Source organism: Eptatretus burgeri, chromosome 6 (assembly GCF_056783735.1).
Source record: "Eptatretus burgeri isolate ZD-2024b chromosome 6, Ebu_testis_v1, whole genome shotgun sequence".
Taxonomy (NCBI): Eukaryota; Metazoa; Chordata; class Myxini; order Myxiniformes; family Myxinidae; genus Eptatretus; species Eptatretus burgeri.
This window is the reverse complement of record NC_140966.1, coordinates 96,262,963-96,278,567: the sequence shown is the minus strand read 5'-3', so window position 1 is coordinate 96,278,567 and position 15,605 is coordinate 96,262,963. Positions and strand designations below refer to the sequence as shown.

The window sequence follows — 15,605 nt, the reverse complement described above, 5'->3', positions numbered from 1 at the left end:
CACAAAGTGGAGCTGCTGGACCGGCTGTCAAAAGGACAAAGTGTGGCCTCTGTGGACAGACACGATGGAGCAAACAAATCCACCGTTCACTACATATGGAAGAACGAGAAGGCGATCCAAGAAAGTGTTAGCCTGCCAGAGTTCCTGTTGAGATGCTGTAGTACATGCAGTCAATTACCGAGAAGCTGTTAGATGCCGATCCGGTCATGGAGCATTACCTGAAGCTTAAGAAGGGGTTGATGACGTGATGCTCCCATACAAGAAGCTACATCGAAACCTGCGGCAATCTGCCAGGCAGCTCACGATCACCCATTTTTTTCCACCCTGCTTCATCCACTTCAGGGGCCTCAAGATCATCAGCACCCTCACCTGCCTGCCCTGCCTCTACTGCCCATCCTGCATCCTCTTCGGTGAGCGACTCATCAGGATCCTCACCTGCTTCAGCGCCTTCACCTACATTCCTTTCGGTGCACAACTCATTAGCACCCTCACCTGTATGGCCTTCAGAAAACTCCGAGTTCACTTGATTTTCAATAATCATCATCTGAAAAGTTGTGCATGTTTGTGCAAATCAAAATTTGAAATGCTACCTGCTGTTATATTATTTATTATTTTTTTTTTTTAACTTTTACAGTATGGTTGGTTAATGACTTTTAATAAACTGTGATCGCATTCCTTCAATAAACATTGGAAACGGTACCTCGTGGTCCTTTTTTTTTAATTTGTAAGCATTTTTGATGAAACTAATCATGTGCATTCACGGTTGAAAATATTTTAAACTTTTAAAAGTTTCCCCTGTGAATCAGGATCCGCTGAGAAACGATTCCCCTTTTTCCATTGAAACAATTCGCGGAATTAATAGCTTCGCCATTCACGGATTTGCCATTCATGGCATTTTTCACAAATCAGGAACCGCCGGGAACCTATCCCCCTTTCCCCCAATGAACCAATGCATGACATTTGCGGGGTCGACATTCTCGGCTTCGCCATTCGTGGAATTTTTCGCGGGTCACGGACAGCCCGGAACCTATGCCCCATTTTTCCATTGAAACAATGCCCCACCATTCGTGGATTCACCATTCGTGGCATTTTCCAGGAACGTCTCCTCCGCGAACAGCAGGGTCTGACAGTATTTATGATTATTATAGGTACTCGCGGGGTGTGCTTACACATTGTAAGCAATACCGAACCGTGTTTCCCCATTGTCTCGGGTCGCTCACCTGAATTTGATTTTTCATCGATTTACATCAATTATTTTTTTTTCTTTTATTTATATTTTCATTTCGGGATGCTTTCCAACGGTTCTGTAACTTTTCCTGGTGTACCGGCTTCTATGTCCATCGGCACGCAAAATTTCAGCTTTCTTCGTCACCCGGAAGGTACTGATCTTAAATATCAGTCAGCGAGTGGTTATATATATATATATATATATATATATATATATATATATATATATATATATATATATATATATATATATATATATATATATATATATATATATATATATATATATATATATATATATATATATATATATATATATATATATATATATATATATATATATATATATATATATATATATATATATATATATATATATATATATATATATATATATATATATATATATATATATATATATATATATATATATATATATATATGCCTGGTGTTGGCGCAGTGGTTAGGGCAGCGGCTTGGGATCCAAAAGGTCCTGAGTTCAAGCCCCGTTGGGCCACTGAATTAATACACCAGGGGGTTCACTCAGCCTGTCATCCTTCCGAGGTCGGCGAAATGAGTACCAGTGTACTGGGCCGGTGTATACCCCGGTTAAAATAGGTGTACCATATCCCTGTGTAGTAAGAGGCGACCAGGGTTGCGTCAGGAAGGGCATCCGGCGTAAAACATGTGCCAAATCACAATGCGGATCATGTGGATGATCCGCTGTGGCGACCGCGAACGGGAGCAGCCGAAAGAAGAAGAAGAAGAATATATATATATATATATATATGTATACATATATATATATATATATATATATATATATATATATATATATGTATATATATATATACATATATATATATATATATATATACATATATATACATATATATATATATATATATATATATATACATATACATATACATATATACATATATACATATATATATATACATATATATATACACACATATATACATATATATATACACATATATACATATATATATACATATATACATATATATATACATATATACATATATATATATACATATATACATATATATATATATATATATATATATATATACATATATACATATATACATATATATATATATATATATATATATATATATACATATACATATATATATATATATACATATATATATACATATATATATATACACATATACATATATACATATATACATATATATATATATATATACATATACATATATACATATATACATACACATACAGAAGTACTGACAGTGATAGCACATGGGGCCACAGAGGAAAGAGGAGGAGGGGATGTACGATGACGTTGAGGCAAGGGTCCTTCATCCAGAGAGGAGTTGATGCATGGAAGTGTAGTGGCAGCAGAAACAGCAGACAGGTTTAAACCAGAATCAGATCATAACCGAGAAGCATTGCACATTGAGGGCTGGGTTACATCGATATTCGCAAGAATGCGCAGGCTTGATGGGCCGAATGGCATCTTCCTCCATTGAAGTTCCTTGCGATTCCTTATGATAGACATTTTAGTCCAACTCTGAAAAAGGTGACTTTGCACCACTTCTTTATGGGAGATTTACAACCTAGCAGAGTTAGGACTGAATTTGGGATAGTGCAAAATAAATAAATAAATAAATAAATAAAAGACGTTATGAATAATTAAAGACATTTGTTAAATCAGCAGTCAATCTCAACACAATACAAGGAGGCAGAATAATACCTGTGGACTGAAAAACACCAGGGTTGCACTGGCAATATCGGGCGGCAAATGACTCCATCATGCGGTCAATCTTCTGAGCTTCACCGGGCAGACGGAAACTCCAGAGGAATTGTCTAGAAGGAAACACCATAGAACCGATCAGGGCTGACTTGAGATGGATTCAACTTGAGGCCACAAAACCCACAAAACCAATGATGCCACAAAAAGTCTTTGAAATACCCAAAACACAATTTTAATTTAAACAAGGGGAAGTGATTGAATGGATGACCTTGATGCCCTGATCAATCAGAGCCCTTTTTGCTAATTGCACAGCATAATGTAAATACCAAATGGATTCCCTATTGGGCATATTGTCCAGCGATGCATTGCTCCACAAAGCTCGAAAGAAATGCACAATCGATTGACATTTTACAGTAATGCTCAGATTTCCAGTTAGGGTGAAAAATATGAGCTGTAACGTACTCTTTACAGAGCATCAGTCCTGCTGAAGCAGTTTCTTGGCAAAGGTTATTCTGGGTGGTTTGCCATTGCCTTCCAAACATCAAAATATTTGGAATGTCCATCAAAAACGCTGGCATTCAGAACACCCGGTTTAATGTCCATTTTTTCGAGGGACGGTGCGCACACATTTATACCTCACCCTGCCTTCCCAACACCAGGATGACAGTTTGCAGCTGGGTCTGAATTCAAATCCAGGTGAGACAGCTCAGAAGTGAGTGTCCATAACTCTGGGCTATTCCACCAGCCTTACAAGAGAGAAAGGTATTAAAAAGGACAAATTTCTGAAAAGCAGTAAAGTACTGCGTACTCCATGTCCGGCGGTTAGAGTGCTCGAGCACTCCGTATCCGGCGGTCTAGAATTTGCACCCACTTAATGAAGATGGCCATTCTGTTTGTACGAGCTTCCTCTATTTACGTTGACACATTCGCCAGAAACAGTGCTTGGGAAATCACAAAATATTCCATCCATCCATTGGGACCACACTCTGTGCAGATGGTTGAACCTGCCGAAGCAGTCTCCTTGGCTACTGGACACAATCCTGGACGGGTCACCACTCCGACACAGGATACCAGCAACCTGGCACTCGTTTTGCCGACCTCAGAAGGATGACAGGCAGAGTCAACCCCACCTGGTATTGATTCAACAGCCAAGTGGGATTTGAACTCAGGATCCAAGGATCCCAAACCAACCACCCTAACCATTAAGCCAACACCAGGCATACAAAATATTGCAATGGGAATAAAATCCCTTTTTGCAACAACAAATTAATGCAACAAAAATTAATTAGTTGGTAGGAAGTGATAAGCGTGGAACAAGCAATTGCTGGAATAATTGTTCAATAATTATGTACCGATTGTTGAATTTGTGCATGTCCGGGTTTAATGATTATTCCGAATCACTGCACACTGCGATATAATCTTTTTAAAATTTAAAACGTTTACAATGCTTCGCTCCGAACGCAAGTTTCGTGATAAAATAGCGGAAGGCACACATGACAATATCAATCCCATGAAAGAAAACAATCAGCCAAACATTGTACTTGAGTAACACCAACGCGGTGGGGTAGCATCATTGGCTGAGCGCACGGCAATGCCACTGATGCAATGCCCTCTGCTGGTTAGGGCAGGAATTTGGAATTTATTCATGGTGCTGGCGATGGCGATGGCTTGCCTATTCTTCTGTGAAGGACACCGTGGGATCTTGAATGTCCGCCAACGAATGCTGGAAGACGGGACTCCCGTTTAACATACATCCGAGGGACGGTACACCGATTGATGAATCACCCTGCCTATGAAACACTGGGCTGACAGTTTATATCATGGTCGAGATTCAAACTCAGGCTCGATAGCTTGGAGATGAGTGTGCACACCTCGGGGACATCCTGTCGGCCCAAGTAATATCAATGTACTTGAGTGAGAATATAGGTCAAAATATTTTGGCAAGCCATCGATGAATGTGTAAAGAATATAAATTAAAAAAATAAATAAATCGAAAAAGTCCCCAGAGATTAAACGAAGCACTCTCCGAAGTCAACTTCCCTCACCTGAGTGCCTGGACGAGATTGAGATTTGTGAACTCGTGCAGGTCGACGAAGGCCTGAAGCACCTTGAGATTAAACTCATCCCTACAAAAGGAGTGAAAGCACGCGCAAGTGTAAACACGAGAAGTAAAATACTTTTAAAAACAACTAATTTCTGCTAACAATCTCACCAGCAGAGGTGCGGAAGGAATTTAGAGTTCCAACACGATGCAATATGATGGGGTTACTACCGGTGGGGCCAATTCTATCGATGGACAGACATACAGAGAAAATACAACTACATACATATATATATATATATATATATATATATATATATATATATATATATATATATATATATATATATATATATATATATATATATATATATATATATATTGTTGCGGATTCGCGCCCGCCGGCGTGCGAACGGCCACGTAACTCGAATCGCGGCACGTCGCCCACCGTACGGACAATCCCGTCGTGACCCTCTCGGACTAACGCCGGGAACTCGTCACGGGTGGACCTTTCGTCCTCACCACGATCGTGCCAATCGGCCCCCCGCGTGGGATAGGGTTGCTCGCCAAATTCGACCTACCTAAGTACCCACACGGAGGGTAGACCGGGCGATCGCACCTCGCCGCAGGTCGACTTCGGACACGGGCCACTTTAAGCGACCCGTTCCGTACTATCAGGATAACCGAGCGGTGTTATCATCGGCCTAAAACGGTTCGAATAATTATCGGGCGTTTTAGCCCACGACCAACCCTTTACGTGAAGTAAGATGGAGATTCAAAAAAGGAAAAGACGAAGCGAAGCGGGAAAACAGTTCAACATAAAGCACATTTATTTCACGATGAACGGAAAGCACACATATACAATTACACCAAAAGCAAATGTAAAAGAAGAAGAAACACAATATTACACAAAAAGCAAATATAAAAGAGAAACACAATGCAGATCTATTACCGACTACGCGAGCACACGGCAACACTTATGCAGTTTTACTTCACAGACGGCGCCGACAACACATATACCCAAAGCAAAAGAAAAGGACCACCCTCAAGGATGAGGCGGGCCTGGGGCCGAGACCGCGTCGGGCCTACCCATCTGATGATGAGACGCAAAGTGGCGGTGGCGCCCCAACTCCGCGGGCCTCGCGGACAGTGTCTGGTAGGGGGTGGGAAAGGGGCCCCCTTGTCGCACTATCTCAGCGCGGGGGGAAACAGGAGGGGGTTGTTGATGCTCGGGGGAAGGGGGATATCACCCTGTCTTGGGTCCCGCGACGAGCGTCTCCACCACGACCTCGGTCGCGCCGCCGGCCTCTCCTTCCGCAGCTCCCCGAATCGTACGCGAGCACCCCCTCGATCGCCTTCGCCGCCGCCACCTCTCCACAGCTCCGTCCTCTTCACTCTGACTACTACCACTTCTTCCCAGCTCCACCGACAACTCCCAACCGCGAACTGCTTTGACTGACGAACGCAGCCGTTTATATCCCCCGTGGCCTCGCTCCTTCACCTTTGACCGTTTACCTCCGACCCTTCACCTCTAACTGGCTCCCCATTGGACCGAGGAAAAGTGGGCGTGAATGCTTTTTGATCCATGAATTTGCATATAGCGACTACACTCCAACGCCCTAGAGGCGGGGCCAAATCGCCCCACGCTCACCGATAGGACGGAACAGAAGTGGGCGTGAGTCGTTTTTGATCCGTTTTCTTCGGAAAGTCTATGATGTTTCTGAACACGCTGCTCGGTGCGCGCCCTGCACGAGTCCAGTATCGGTGCCCACAAGTGGCGCAAGAATGGTAGTGATACGATGGTGGCGAGTTGTGACGGTAAAGGTCGTGGCTGTTGTCGTGAAGCGGCGTTGTGGTTGGTGGTTGTTGTGTGATGGCTGTTGAGACGTGGTTGGTGGTGGTAGTAATGGCGGCTGGTCCAAAATAAAGATAGTAAAAGAAAAACGGCTATCCAGAAGGGTCGCAGCCCGCATGAATGACATTTATTCCCTCTAAACAACGGGTGTGGGCCTAACTACACATATACTTACAGAGATATCTCACCTAAGGGACCTGAATGGTGGTTTGTGAATTTCGTCAACCACAACAATCAATATATATATATATATATATATATATATATATATATATATATATATATATATATATATATATTTGAGCGACAAGTACCTTTTCTGAAGTCTCATCAAAAAATCATCACATTCATTCTCGCATTTCACACAAATCCAATAACTTTTCATAACTTGATGTCTGCCTTCTCATTCAATAAGACATAGCTAACAAGAAGTCTTTTTACTTCATATATGGACAGCAAAGACAGCTCGCTAGTATTACAATTGTGACCTTGCTGGACAATACTGTTTAGTGCAGCAGCACAGACACACGTGATCACAAATCAAGCTGTCTAATAGAAAGGAGGTTAACGTAGTGTGGTCTCGTCTGCATCATAAATGGTAAATATGATGGTACACGTCATCCCGGGCCATCAGGTAGCAGCCTGCAGGGTGCGAACATTCAGCAAATGCCAAATTGCTTCGGGCTTGCAATTTGTTGGAGGGCAGCCAAGAGAACACGTACAAACAGATCCTTTGGCTTGAGCAGGTTGAAAAAGCAGATGCTGCTCGCTGGTGCTCCCAAAAACAAACATATTTCATGCTATAGCTTATAAAACCTCATGTTTGCAGCAGGGTTCAGTAAACCATTTGCACTGTTGGTGGGTGCAGGTGAAAAATGTAGACTGTTGTCCTGCCCCCCCCCCACCTTCACCCCTATCCCTTTACTTATTTGGGGGGAGGTTCTTTTTTTGTGCCCAAAACCTGACCCTTGGGTACTACCAACATGTATGGAAAATGTGGTGGAGCTCTGGCCCAGCTCAAAACCAAAAATTGGCCCAACTCTGTTTGTTTTGTTTTTTTTGTCCTATGACTGTCTCACTGTCTGTCAGACACGCAAGTTATTTCACATCATCGGATTGAACTTGTGTACATGCAAATTTAAAATTTTGTCTTAGCATGTTCATTATTGGTTATTTATATCATAAATAAATAAAAACAAATAAAAAACACTGTTGGTACGTGAATGGATAAAACACAGAAGAGTGGCATTTGCTTGTCATCAATCTTGATGTATACCATAGAGCACCACCCGGTGGTGGTGGGAGAGGTCATCACGAGAGTGTACGAGGTGCAGTGGAACACGGGAAGCAAGCGTGCCAGCATCAACTCCGCTTTATTGCGCGACCGGAAGTACACTCCTGCCACCCCTAGCGGGCGAGGCATGATATACGAAAACCCAATCACATGATACAGCACACTCCTCCCCTCGTAAAATGACAAGTCAAATGATGAAAGGACAATCATAACATGACCACCTGAAACCCATCAACACTCATAATCCTCCAAGTACCGCGGCCGCACCCTGACCCGTCTCGGACGGGCAGCGCCGCCAGACAGTCCAGGCTCAGACGCCTCCCGGCTCAGTCGAGGTGACACCCTTGCCGGACTCGCGCCATCCGCAATAACAACCGCCCCTGGCCGACCAGCCTGCCCGACGTCCCCAGGTAGGACAGCATCAGGCGAAGACCCCCTGGGCGTCGGCACATCCGGCCCTGGCGATACAACGTCAGGCGCCGGCGACATTACAGGTGGGGGTCCCACATCATTCGGCCCGGGGAGGTGTGGGGGGGGGGGGTGACGCTGGACAGCGATCATGCATTTGGTCCACGTGCCGCTTCCACACATCCCCACCATCAGTCCGCACCATGCAATTCGCCGGCCCCAGTACCACAGAGACCACAGCCGGCACCCATTTGGAACCGTGGAAATAATCGCGCACCATTACCCGCTGTCCCACATTGAAACCGCGCAGCCGCGTCGGATGTGACACCGCCCCACTCCCCGACCCTCCAGGTCACAGTAAATCCAGTCTGGACCGCAATGCCCGTCCATAGAGACGAATGGCAGGAGAATCACCCGTGACAGGATGAATCGCGTTCCTGTAATGGAGCAAAAAGACATCAACCACCGTCTGCACAGGTGCAACCCCCCCCCCCCCCCCACGCAAAGCCCGTTTCAACATCTTAACAAATGACTCAGCTTGCCCATTCGTCTCAGGATGATACAGTGCGGACCTTAAATGTCGAATACCATTTTGGCGCATAAACTCATCAAATACACCCGCGATGAACTGCGGACCATTATCAGAGACCAGGATCTCCGGTAACCCTTTATTAGCAAAGATCGTCCGCAGTTTCTCGACTGTACTGTTTGCTGATGTATGCTGCATTACTACAACCTCCGGCCATTTAGAGAATGCATCGATCACAATCAAAAACATTTTGCCATTAACCAGCCCCGCAAAATCTACATGGACCCTCTGCAAGGCTCTGTCTGGGGCAGGCCATAGTCCCGAAGCTCGACGCGGGTTATCAGCATCTGTTTGGCACGTGGCGCAACGCTTAACCAACTGCTCAATGTCTTTGTCCAACCCCGGCCACCACAACAGGCTACGAGCAAGACTATTGGTCTTCACGACGCCAAGGTGACTGACATGCAGTTCTTCCAAACACCGCTGCCTGAACTTCGGCGGAATCACCGTCCTCATTCCCCACATAATGCACCGTTGGACCAACGACAGCTCCACTGCGCGTGACGTGAAAGGTTGAAATGCCGGTGTCGAAGGCAGATCGCTCCAATTCCCCGTAGAAATCGCCTGGACGACACGGGCGAGCACCGGATCACGAGCAGATTCCACCGCGACCTGTCTGGCCATGACCGGCCCGCTTTGGACCTGGCCCAGCGCAAACACATCGACCCGGTCGGCCAACTCAGACGCAGCTGGACCCTCCGCACACGGCAAGCGAGAGAGCCCGGCGCAGTTAGCATGCTTCTCAGTGCTTCGGAAATGAGTATCATAATCGTAAGCACCAAGAAACAGACAACACCGCTGTATTCGCTCGGCCGCTACCACCGGCACCCCGCGTTCGGGTCTCAGGATGAATTGAAGCGGTTTGTGCTCAGTCTGCAAAGTGAAATGCCGCCCCAGCAGGTATTGATGAAACCTCCGCACACCCCAGACGAGGCTGAGAGCCTCGCGCTCGATCTGGGCATATCCCCGCTCTGCTGCGGACAGGGTCCGGGATGCAAAACAAACAGGCCGCTCGGAACCATCGTCCATGCTGTGGGAGAGCACTGCCCCGATGCCATATGCAGAGCTGTCGCATGCCAATAGGAGCGGACGCGCAGGCTCGTAGTCCACAAGGACCGTATCCTCTGTGCGCAGCCGCTTGACGTGGTCAAACGACGCCTGGTGTGCAGGCCCCCAAGCCCAGCGCTCGTCCTCCCTGAGCAACCGTGTTAACGGCGCAAGTTGTGAGCTGAGCCCTCGCACGAACCTTTGGTAATACTGGGCCATACCAATGAATGAGCGCAGCTGCGTCTTGTCGCGAGGCGGTGGCATGTGTTGAATCGCTTCCACCTTCCGAGGACCTTTCAACAGCCCCTCCGGCGTGATGATGTGCCCGAGGTATTCCAAGCGCTGCTTGAAGAACGCGCACTTGTCCCTGTTCAAGCGCAGGCCGCACGCTTCTAGCTTTGTCAGCACTTGGGCAATGTTCGCAAGATGCTCGTCCGCCGTTTTCCCCGCAATGAGCACATCGTCCAGGTAGGTCTGAGCGGGCAGGCCAATGCAAACCTGATCCATGGCTTTCTGCCACAAAGCTGGGGCCGAAGCAATCCCAAAACAGAGTCGGGTATATCGATAGAGTCCTTGACACGTGTCGATTGTCAAAAGCTCGCTACTCCCGGGATCCATCGGCAGGTGAAAATATGCATCACGCAGGTCTAGCTTCGTGAAGTATTGACTCCCCGCCAATCGCGCATATATTTCATCGATTGACGGCAGTGGATATTGCTCCACGCTGAGCCCCGGGTTAACCGTGGATTTGAAATCCCCGCACAATCGGATGTCTCCATTCCGTTTCAGCACCGTGACAACCGGGGTGGCCCAATCTGAGCACGACACCCGTTTGATCACTCCACAGGCCTCCAGCCTATCCAGTTCACCCTTGACCCTGTCCCGCAGGGCATACGGCACCGGACGTGGTTTACAAAACCGAGGAACCACCCCCTCCTTCAGGAAGAGTTTTGCCTCCATGCCCTTGAGTTTCCCAAGGTCGTCGCAAAACAAACCTTGATGTCTTTGAAGAATCTTCTCCAACTGATCCTCCCACCGGCTCGGCACGGGTTGCACAAGGTGAACTGCGGCCCAGTCTAGCCTGATGCAGGCCAGCCAATCTCGGCCGAGGAGAGACGGTCCCCTCCCCTGCACGACGTACACCCGAAGCGTGGTGACCTGGCCTTGGTACCGCACAGACACGTCTGCCATCCCGACTGACGTTATCTTCTCGCGGGTGTACGTGAACAGCATGAGGTTGGACCTGATAAGCTTCAGGCCGTTGAGTCTACGCACGGTCTGTTCGCCGATGATCGACACAGCCGCTCCAATATCGACCTGGAACGTGATCGGCGCTTTGTTCACTTCGACTTCCACCGCCATCGGGCGCGCCGCCGCCGGGCCAATTGAAAACAGGCCCATCCACGGCCACCGGTTCCGCCCCGAGTCGCCTCGCACATCGCCGTCCATGACCTCAACGGTGGCCGGCGCCCCACGGCACACACGCTTCAGATGACCCACCTTGTGACAATTCAAACACACAGTGCCTTTATACGGGCACGCACGGTGCAAGTGTCGACCTCCGCATCCCGAACACGTCCGCGGGGCCAATTCGCCGCACGTGCGGCCGCGCGGCGACGTCCGACCGTGCGTCCCGGGGTGCTTGCGACCCCGCGCGGCCGGTGATGGCTCGAACATCCCCGCGAGTCTGCTCGACCGCTGTACCCGTGCTGACCGCCGAGTCGAATGTAATGGCTTCACCCTTCAGTCGTAGAACCGCTGAAACCATATTCGCATCTTGTAAACCAGCGATAAAACGATCCTTGAGCTGCGCTGGACGCTCCCCCGCCGTGAACTTGCAGGCCATGGAAGAATGCTTAATCCGCGCCACGAAATCAGCGACGCGTTCCTCTGCCCTTCGAGAGGCGATCAAACTGGTATCGAGCGAGTTGTAATGACTTCTCCGGCGCCATGTGTGCTTTCATCTTCTCCACAATGTTCTGAAACGACAGCCCGTCATCACGGGGCTTGTCCGGCGCCACCAAATCACGCAGTAGTCGATAATGCTCCGCCGAAAGCAAAGCGAGCAAGATCGACTTCTGTTTGCTCTCGTCGACCCCTCATTCGCGTGGAAATAGCATTCCAATTGTTCTGAAAACAATTCGAAGTCGTCTCCGACGAAAACGGGCACAAGTCCGTTTTCAACCATCCTCGTCGCCAACTTGTACGAGGTGCAGTGGAACACGGGTAACAAGTGTGCCAGCATCAACTCTGCTTTATTGCGCGACCGGAAGTACACTCCGGCCACCCCTAGCGGGTGAGGCATGATATACGAAAACCCAATCACGTGATACAGCACAATCACAAGTCAATTGTTTTTCTTTTTTAAGGTTTATCATTTTCAAGGCATATAATGCAAACATCCATCAGGTTTGATTTACAGTATATATATATATATATATATATATATATATATATATATATATATATATATATATATATATATATACACATATACACACATATATACTTTATTCAGCGAATAACTCACATAATTCATCCACCCGAAGGGTGGGCAAACTGCTCGTGCTTTTACAAATGTGAATGCATTTGTAACGTCCCAATAAAGTTTATTCGACATGATACAACTTCTGGAAGTTACGATAACCAGCAATTAATCCGAAAGAGGCAGAAGAAACTCATTTTTGTTTTAGTTAAACAAACCAAGGACAAAAAAGGAGAAAGAAAGAAACAAGAGCGAAGTTGATGGCACACCATTGCAAATCCCTACTCTTCCCACCTAAAACAAAGTTGAAAAATGGTGAAAAGTTCCACCAGGAATCACCCAATATCAAATTTTGAGTTAAAAAAAACATTTTGTTTTGACCTGTGTGATCCAAAGTCCACACCCCCTGGGGCATGACCTCGAGGTCAAATTCATAAAATCGTTAAATATTTTATGTGCCCCCCGCCCCCCAAATGTTGATTGCATTTACAAAGTTTCATTTTAAAAAATGTTTTGAAATGTTTTGACTTTTTTGACCCTGTTCCAGAGGGCGGGACCAAAATGGTACCGTTCCCACATCTTCTTGCCAAGTGGTGATCATAACTACCAAATGTGAATTTCTGCACAACCGTTTAGGAGGAGATCGTGTGATGGACAGACAGAGACAGCTGATTACAATAATATCCGTTTGTTTGTTTTTTTTCTCAAAAAGCATGAGGATTTAGAAAAAAAATTTAAAAACAGGATGAAGACAATGGAAGATGCACAACATCTGATGTTAATCCAGCGTTACCATCCTCATTCCCTCCAAGACAGATGACAATTGATGTTTCACTTGACTAAATGCCACGTAGACTTGACCATGGCGCAAGTTACGGTCAATGAAAACCGACCGTATCTCTCGTTTGCTCTGGGTTTTGTTGAAGATCATGGCAAAGAGTATTCTCAAAAGGAAAAGAATTTCTCACCGACGTAAATTGAAAGTCAGAATCCCATTAAAAGAATTGTATCTTTGGGATGAAGGCAGTCGTGTCTGTCGGCTACCTGAAAAGGATTTCACACTCCATCATCCTGTTCCCTACCACTTTCAGGAACATTCCGGTGTCATTTCCTGAACCTTATTTTCGTCCCACGTGAAGGTTTTGAAGAAGTGCGGCAACATTTACCTTGAGCTCAGCTTATGAGGCGGCATGTCAGAAAGAGTCAGTGGGTTTCGATATTCTCTTGGAATATTTAAGTTGGACAATCATAATTATCAACCGTTACAGTTTGAAGCCGAGTCGGGATTCAAAATCGAGCTAGACAACTCAAAAGTGAGTGCACAGGCTTCTCGGCTACCCATTTAGCCAAGAGATGGAACATTTGACTCTGATGGGTTATCAAAATTCCCAAAATATGTGTTAAAGCATACATATCAACATGTTGGCATCCTCTTAAACCAGCCCAAGTAGGTGAGACTGTCAGCAGCCCTCGGATAAACAAAGCTTGGGTTTTTTTTAATTATTAACATTCACACAAATTAATTAAAACCAAGTCCATACCCTTCATTCATCATCATTGTTGTTGTTTTTGTCCATGTAATCTTTCTGTGCACACGGTTATCACAACAGTCATTGCAGTATGAAGTCATTTTTGGATCCGACTGAAACCTACGATAAATCACTCTCTCAAAGGCAAACTGAGATGAATACAGTCATGAGTGCCACGATGGTGATTTGTCAGTTTAAACTTTGCCAAGCAGCCAGAAGTCACTCAAAGCCAGATATGTTAATGCGGAGAAGGTGGAAACGTTTTCAAAGCACTTTTGCACCAAATAAGTTCCGTCGCAAGTCGGGGAGCACGTCATCATGCACCGCACTGATGAAATCGACACCGAGGAGATGCCAGAGGAATTTGACCTTTTCGACGATCGTACCGGGTGGTTATCGATTGGTTCTTTTGAATAAAGAATGACTAAAATCGAACCTTGTTTGTCCCAGAAAGATAGATTAGAGAGGAACTTGCCAATGAAAGCAACTTGGTGAACTTTATTCGGTGGAAGAAAGCCATTGCTTCCGTTTCTGTGACTTTGGTGTGACTGTGAAGTCTTGACAGTTAAACAAAGGGATCCAAACACTCGTTCATTGTGACATCGATCGATATCAATGGGCTCTTCTCCAGCTGTGGCAAAAATCTTCACCATTGCTTTATTTTTTAAAACACACACACACACACACACACACACACACACACACACACACACACACACACACACACACACACACACACACACACACACACACACACACACACACACACACACACACACACCTGTATTTGATTTGTTTGGCTGCATTTGAATCTTGACCTGGGTAGAAATAAACTGTCACCGTGTTTTGCCTGACATGATATGCCTGACTGGAGAAGAGACGAGTCGGGATGCCTGACTGGAGAAGAGACGAGTCGGGATGCCTGACTGGAGAAGAGACGAGTCGGGATGCTATTAATTATTTTTTTTAATACATGGTCCAGGCTCATGGAAGAGCTTTGACAGAATTTGCCTTCCAAGAGGAGAATGCAAGATGTTTTAAAGCAAATGCCTCAACAGAATTCAGAGTACCAAGAGCGGGACGATGGGTAAGATAACCGAAAACGAGATGGAATGAATCTGTGCGTAAGACAGAGCAGGTTTCTGTGGAATAATTCCCAGCTGAATCATTATTAGTGGCGATGGATATAGGAAACCAGTTCTGAAGAGAGATGGCTGCTTGCAGACCCTCCCAGTCTGCCTGAGCGAACTGCCAGACTTGCAGGTGCAGAGGCAGTTCTCAGAGAATGGCTGGAGAGACGACCCTCACTAGCACATGAACAGATAAGCCAATTGGGGCAGAGGATGAGCAAGATACATGGGCCGTGAAGTTGGTCAT

The 15,605-nt window shown here is 46.1% G+C and overlaps 1 protein-coding gene across 7 annotated transcripts in view; it reads right to left on the bottom strand.

The window, feature by feature from the left end:
* The window catches only part of LOC147025398 (cytohesin-3-like), an 85,798-nt gene that overhangs the window by 26,489 nt on the left and 43,704 nt on the right, over positions 1-15,605 (bottom strand). For all 7 annotated transcript variants that reach the window (XM_085886361.1, XM_085886363.1, XM_085886364.1 and 4 more), the window contains 2 exons: positions 5,026-5,106; positions 2,981-3,093 (listed from right to left, as the gene is read on the bottom strand). In XM_085886361.1, the coding sequence (XP_085742487.1) occupies positions 2,981-3,093; positions 5,026-5,106 (194 nt within the window). The remainder of the gene's footprint in view (positions 1-2,980; positions 3,094-5,025; positions 5,107-15,605) is intronic.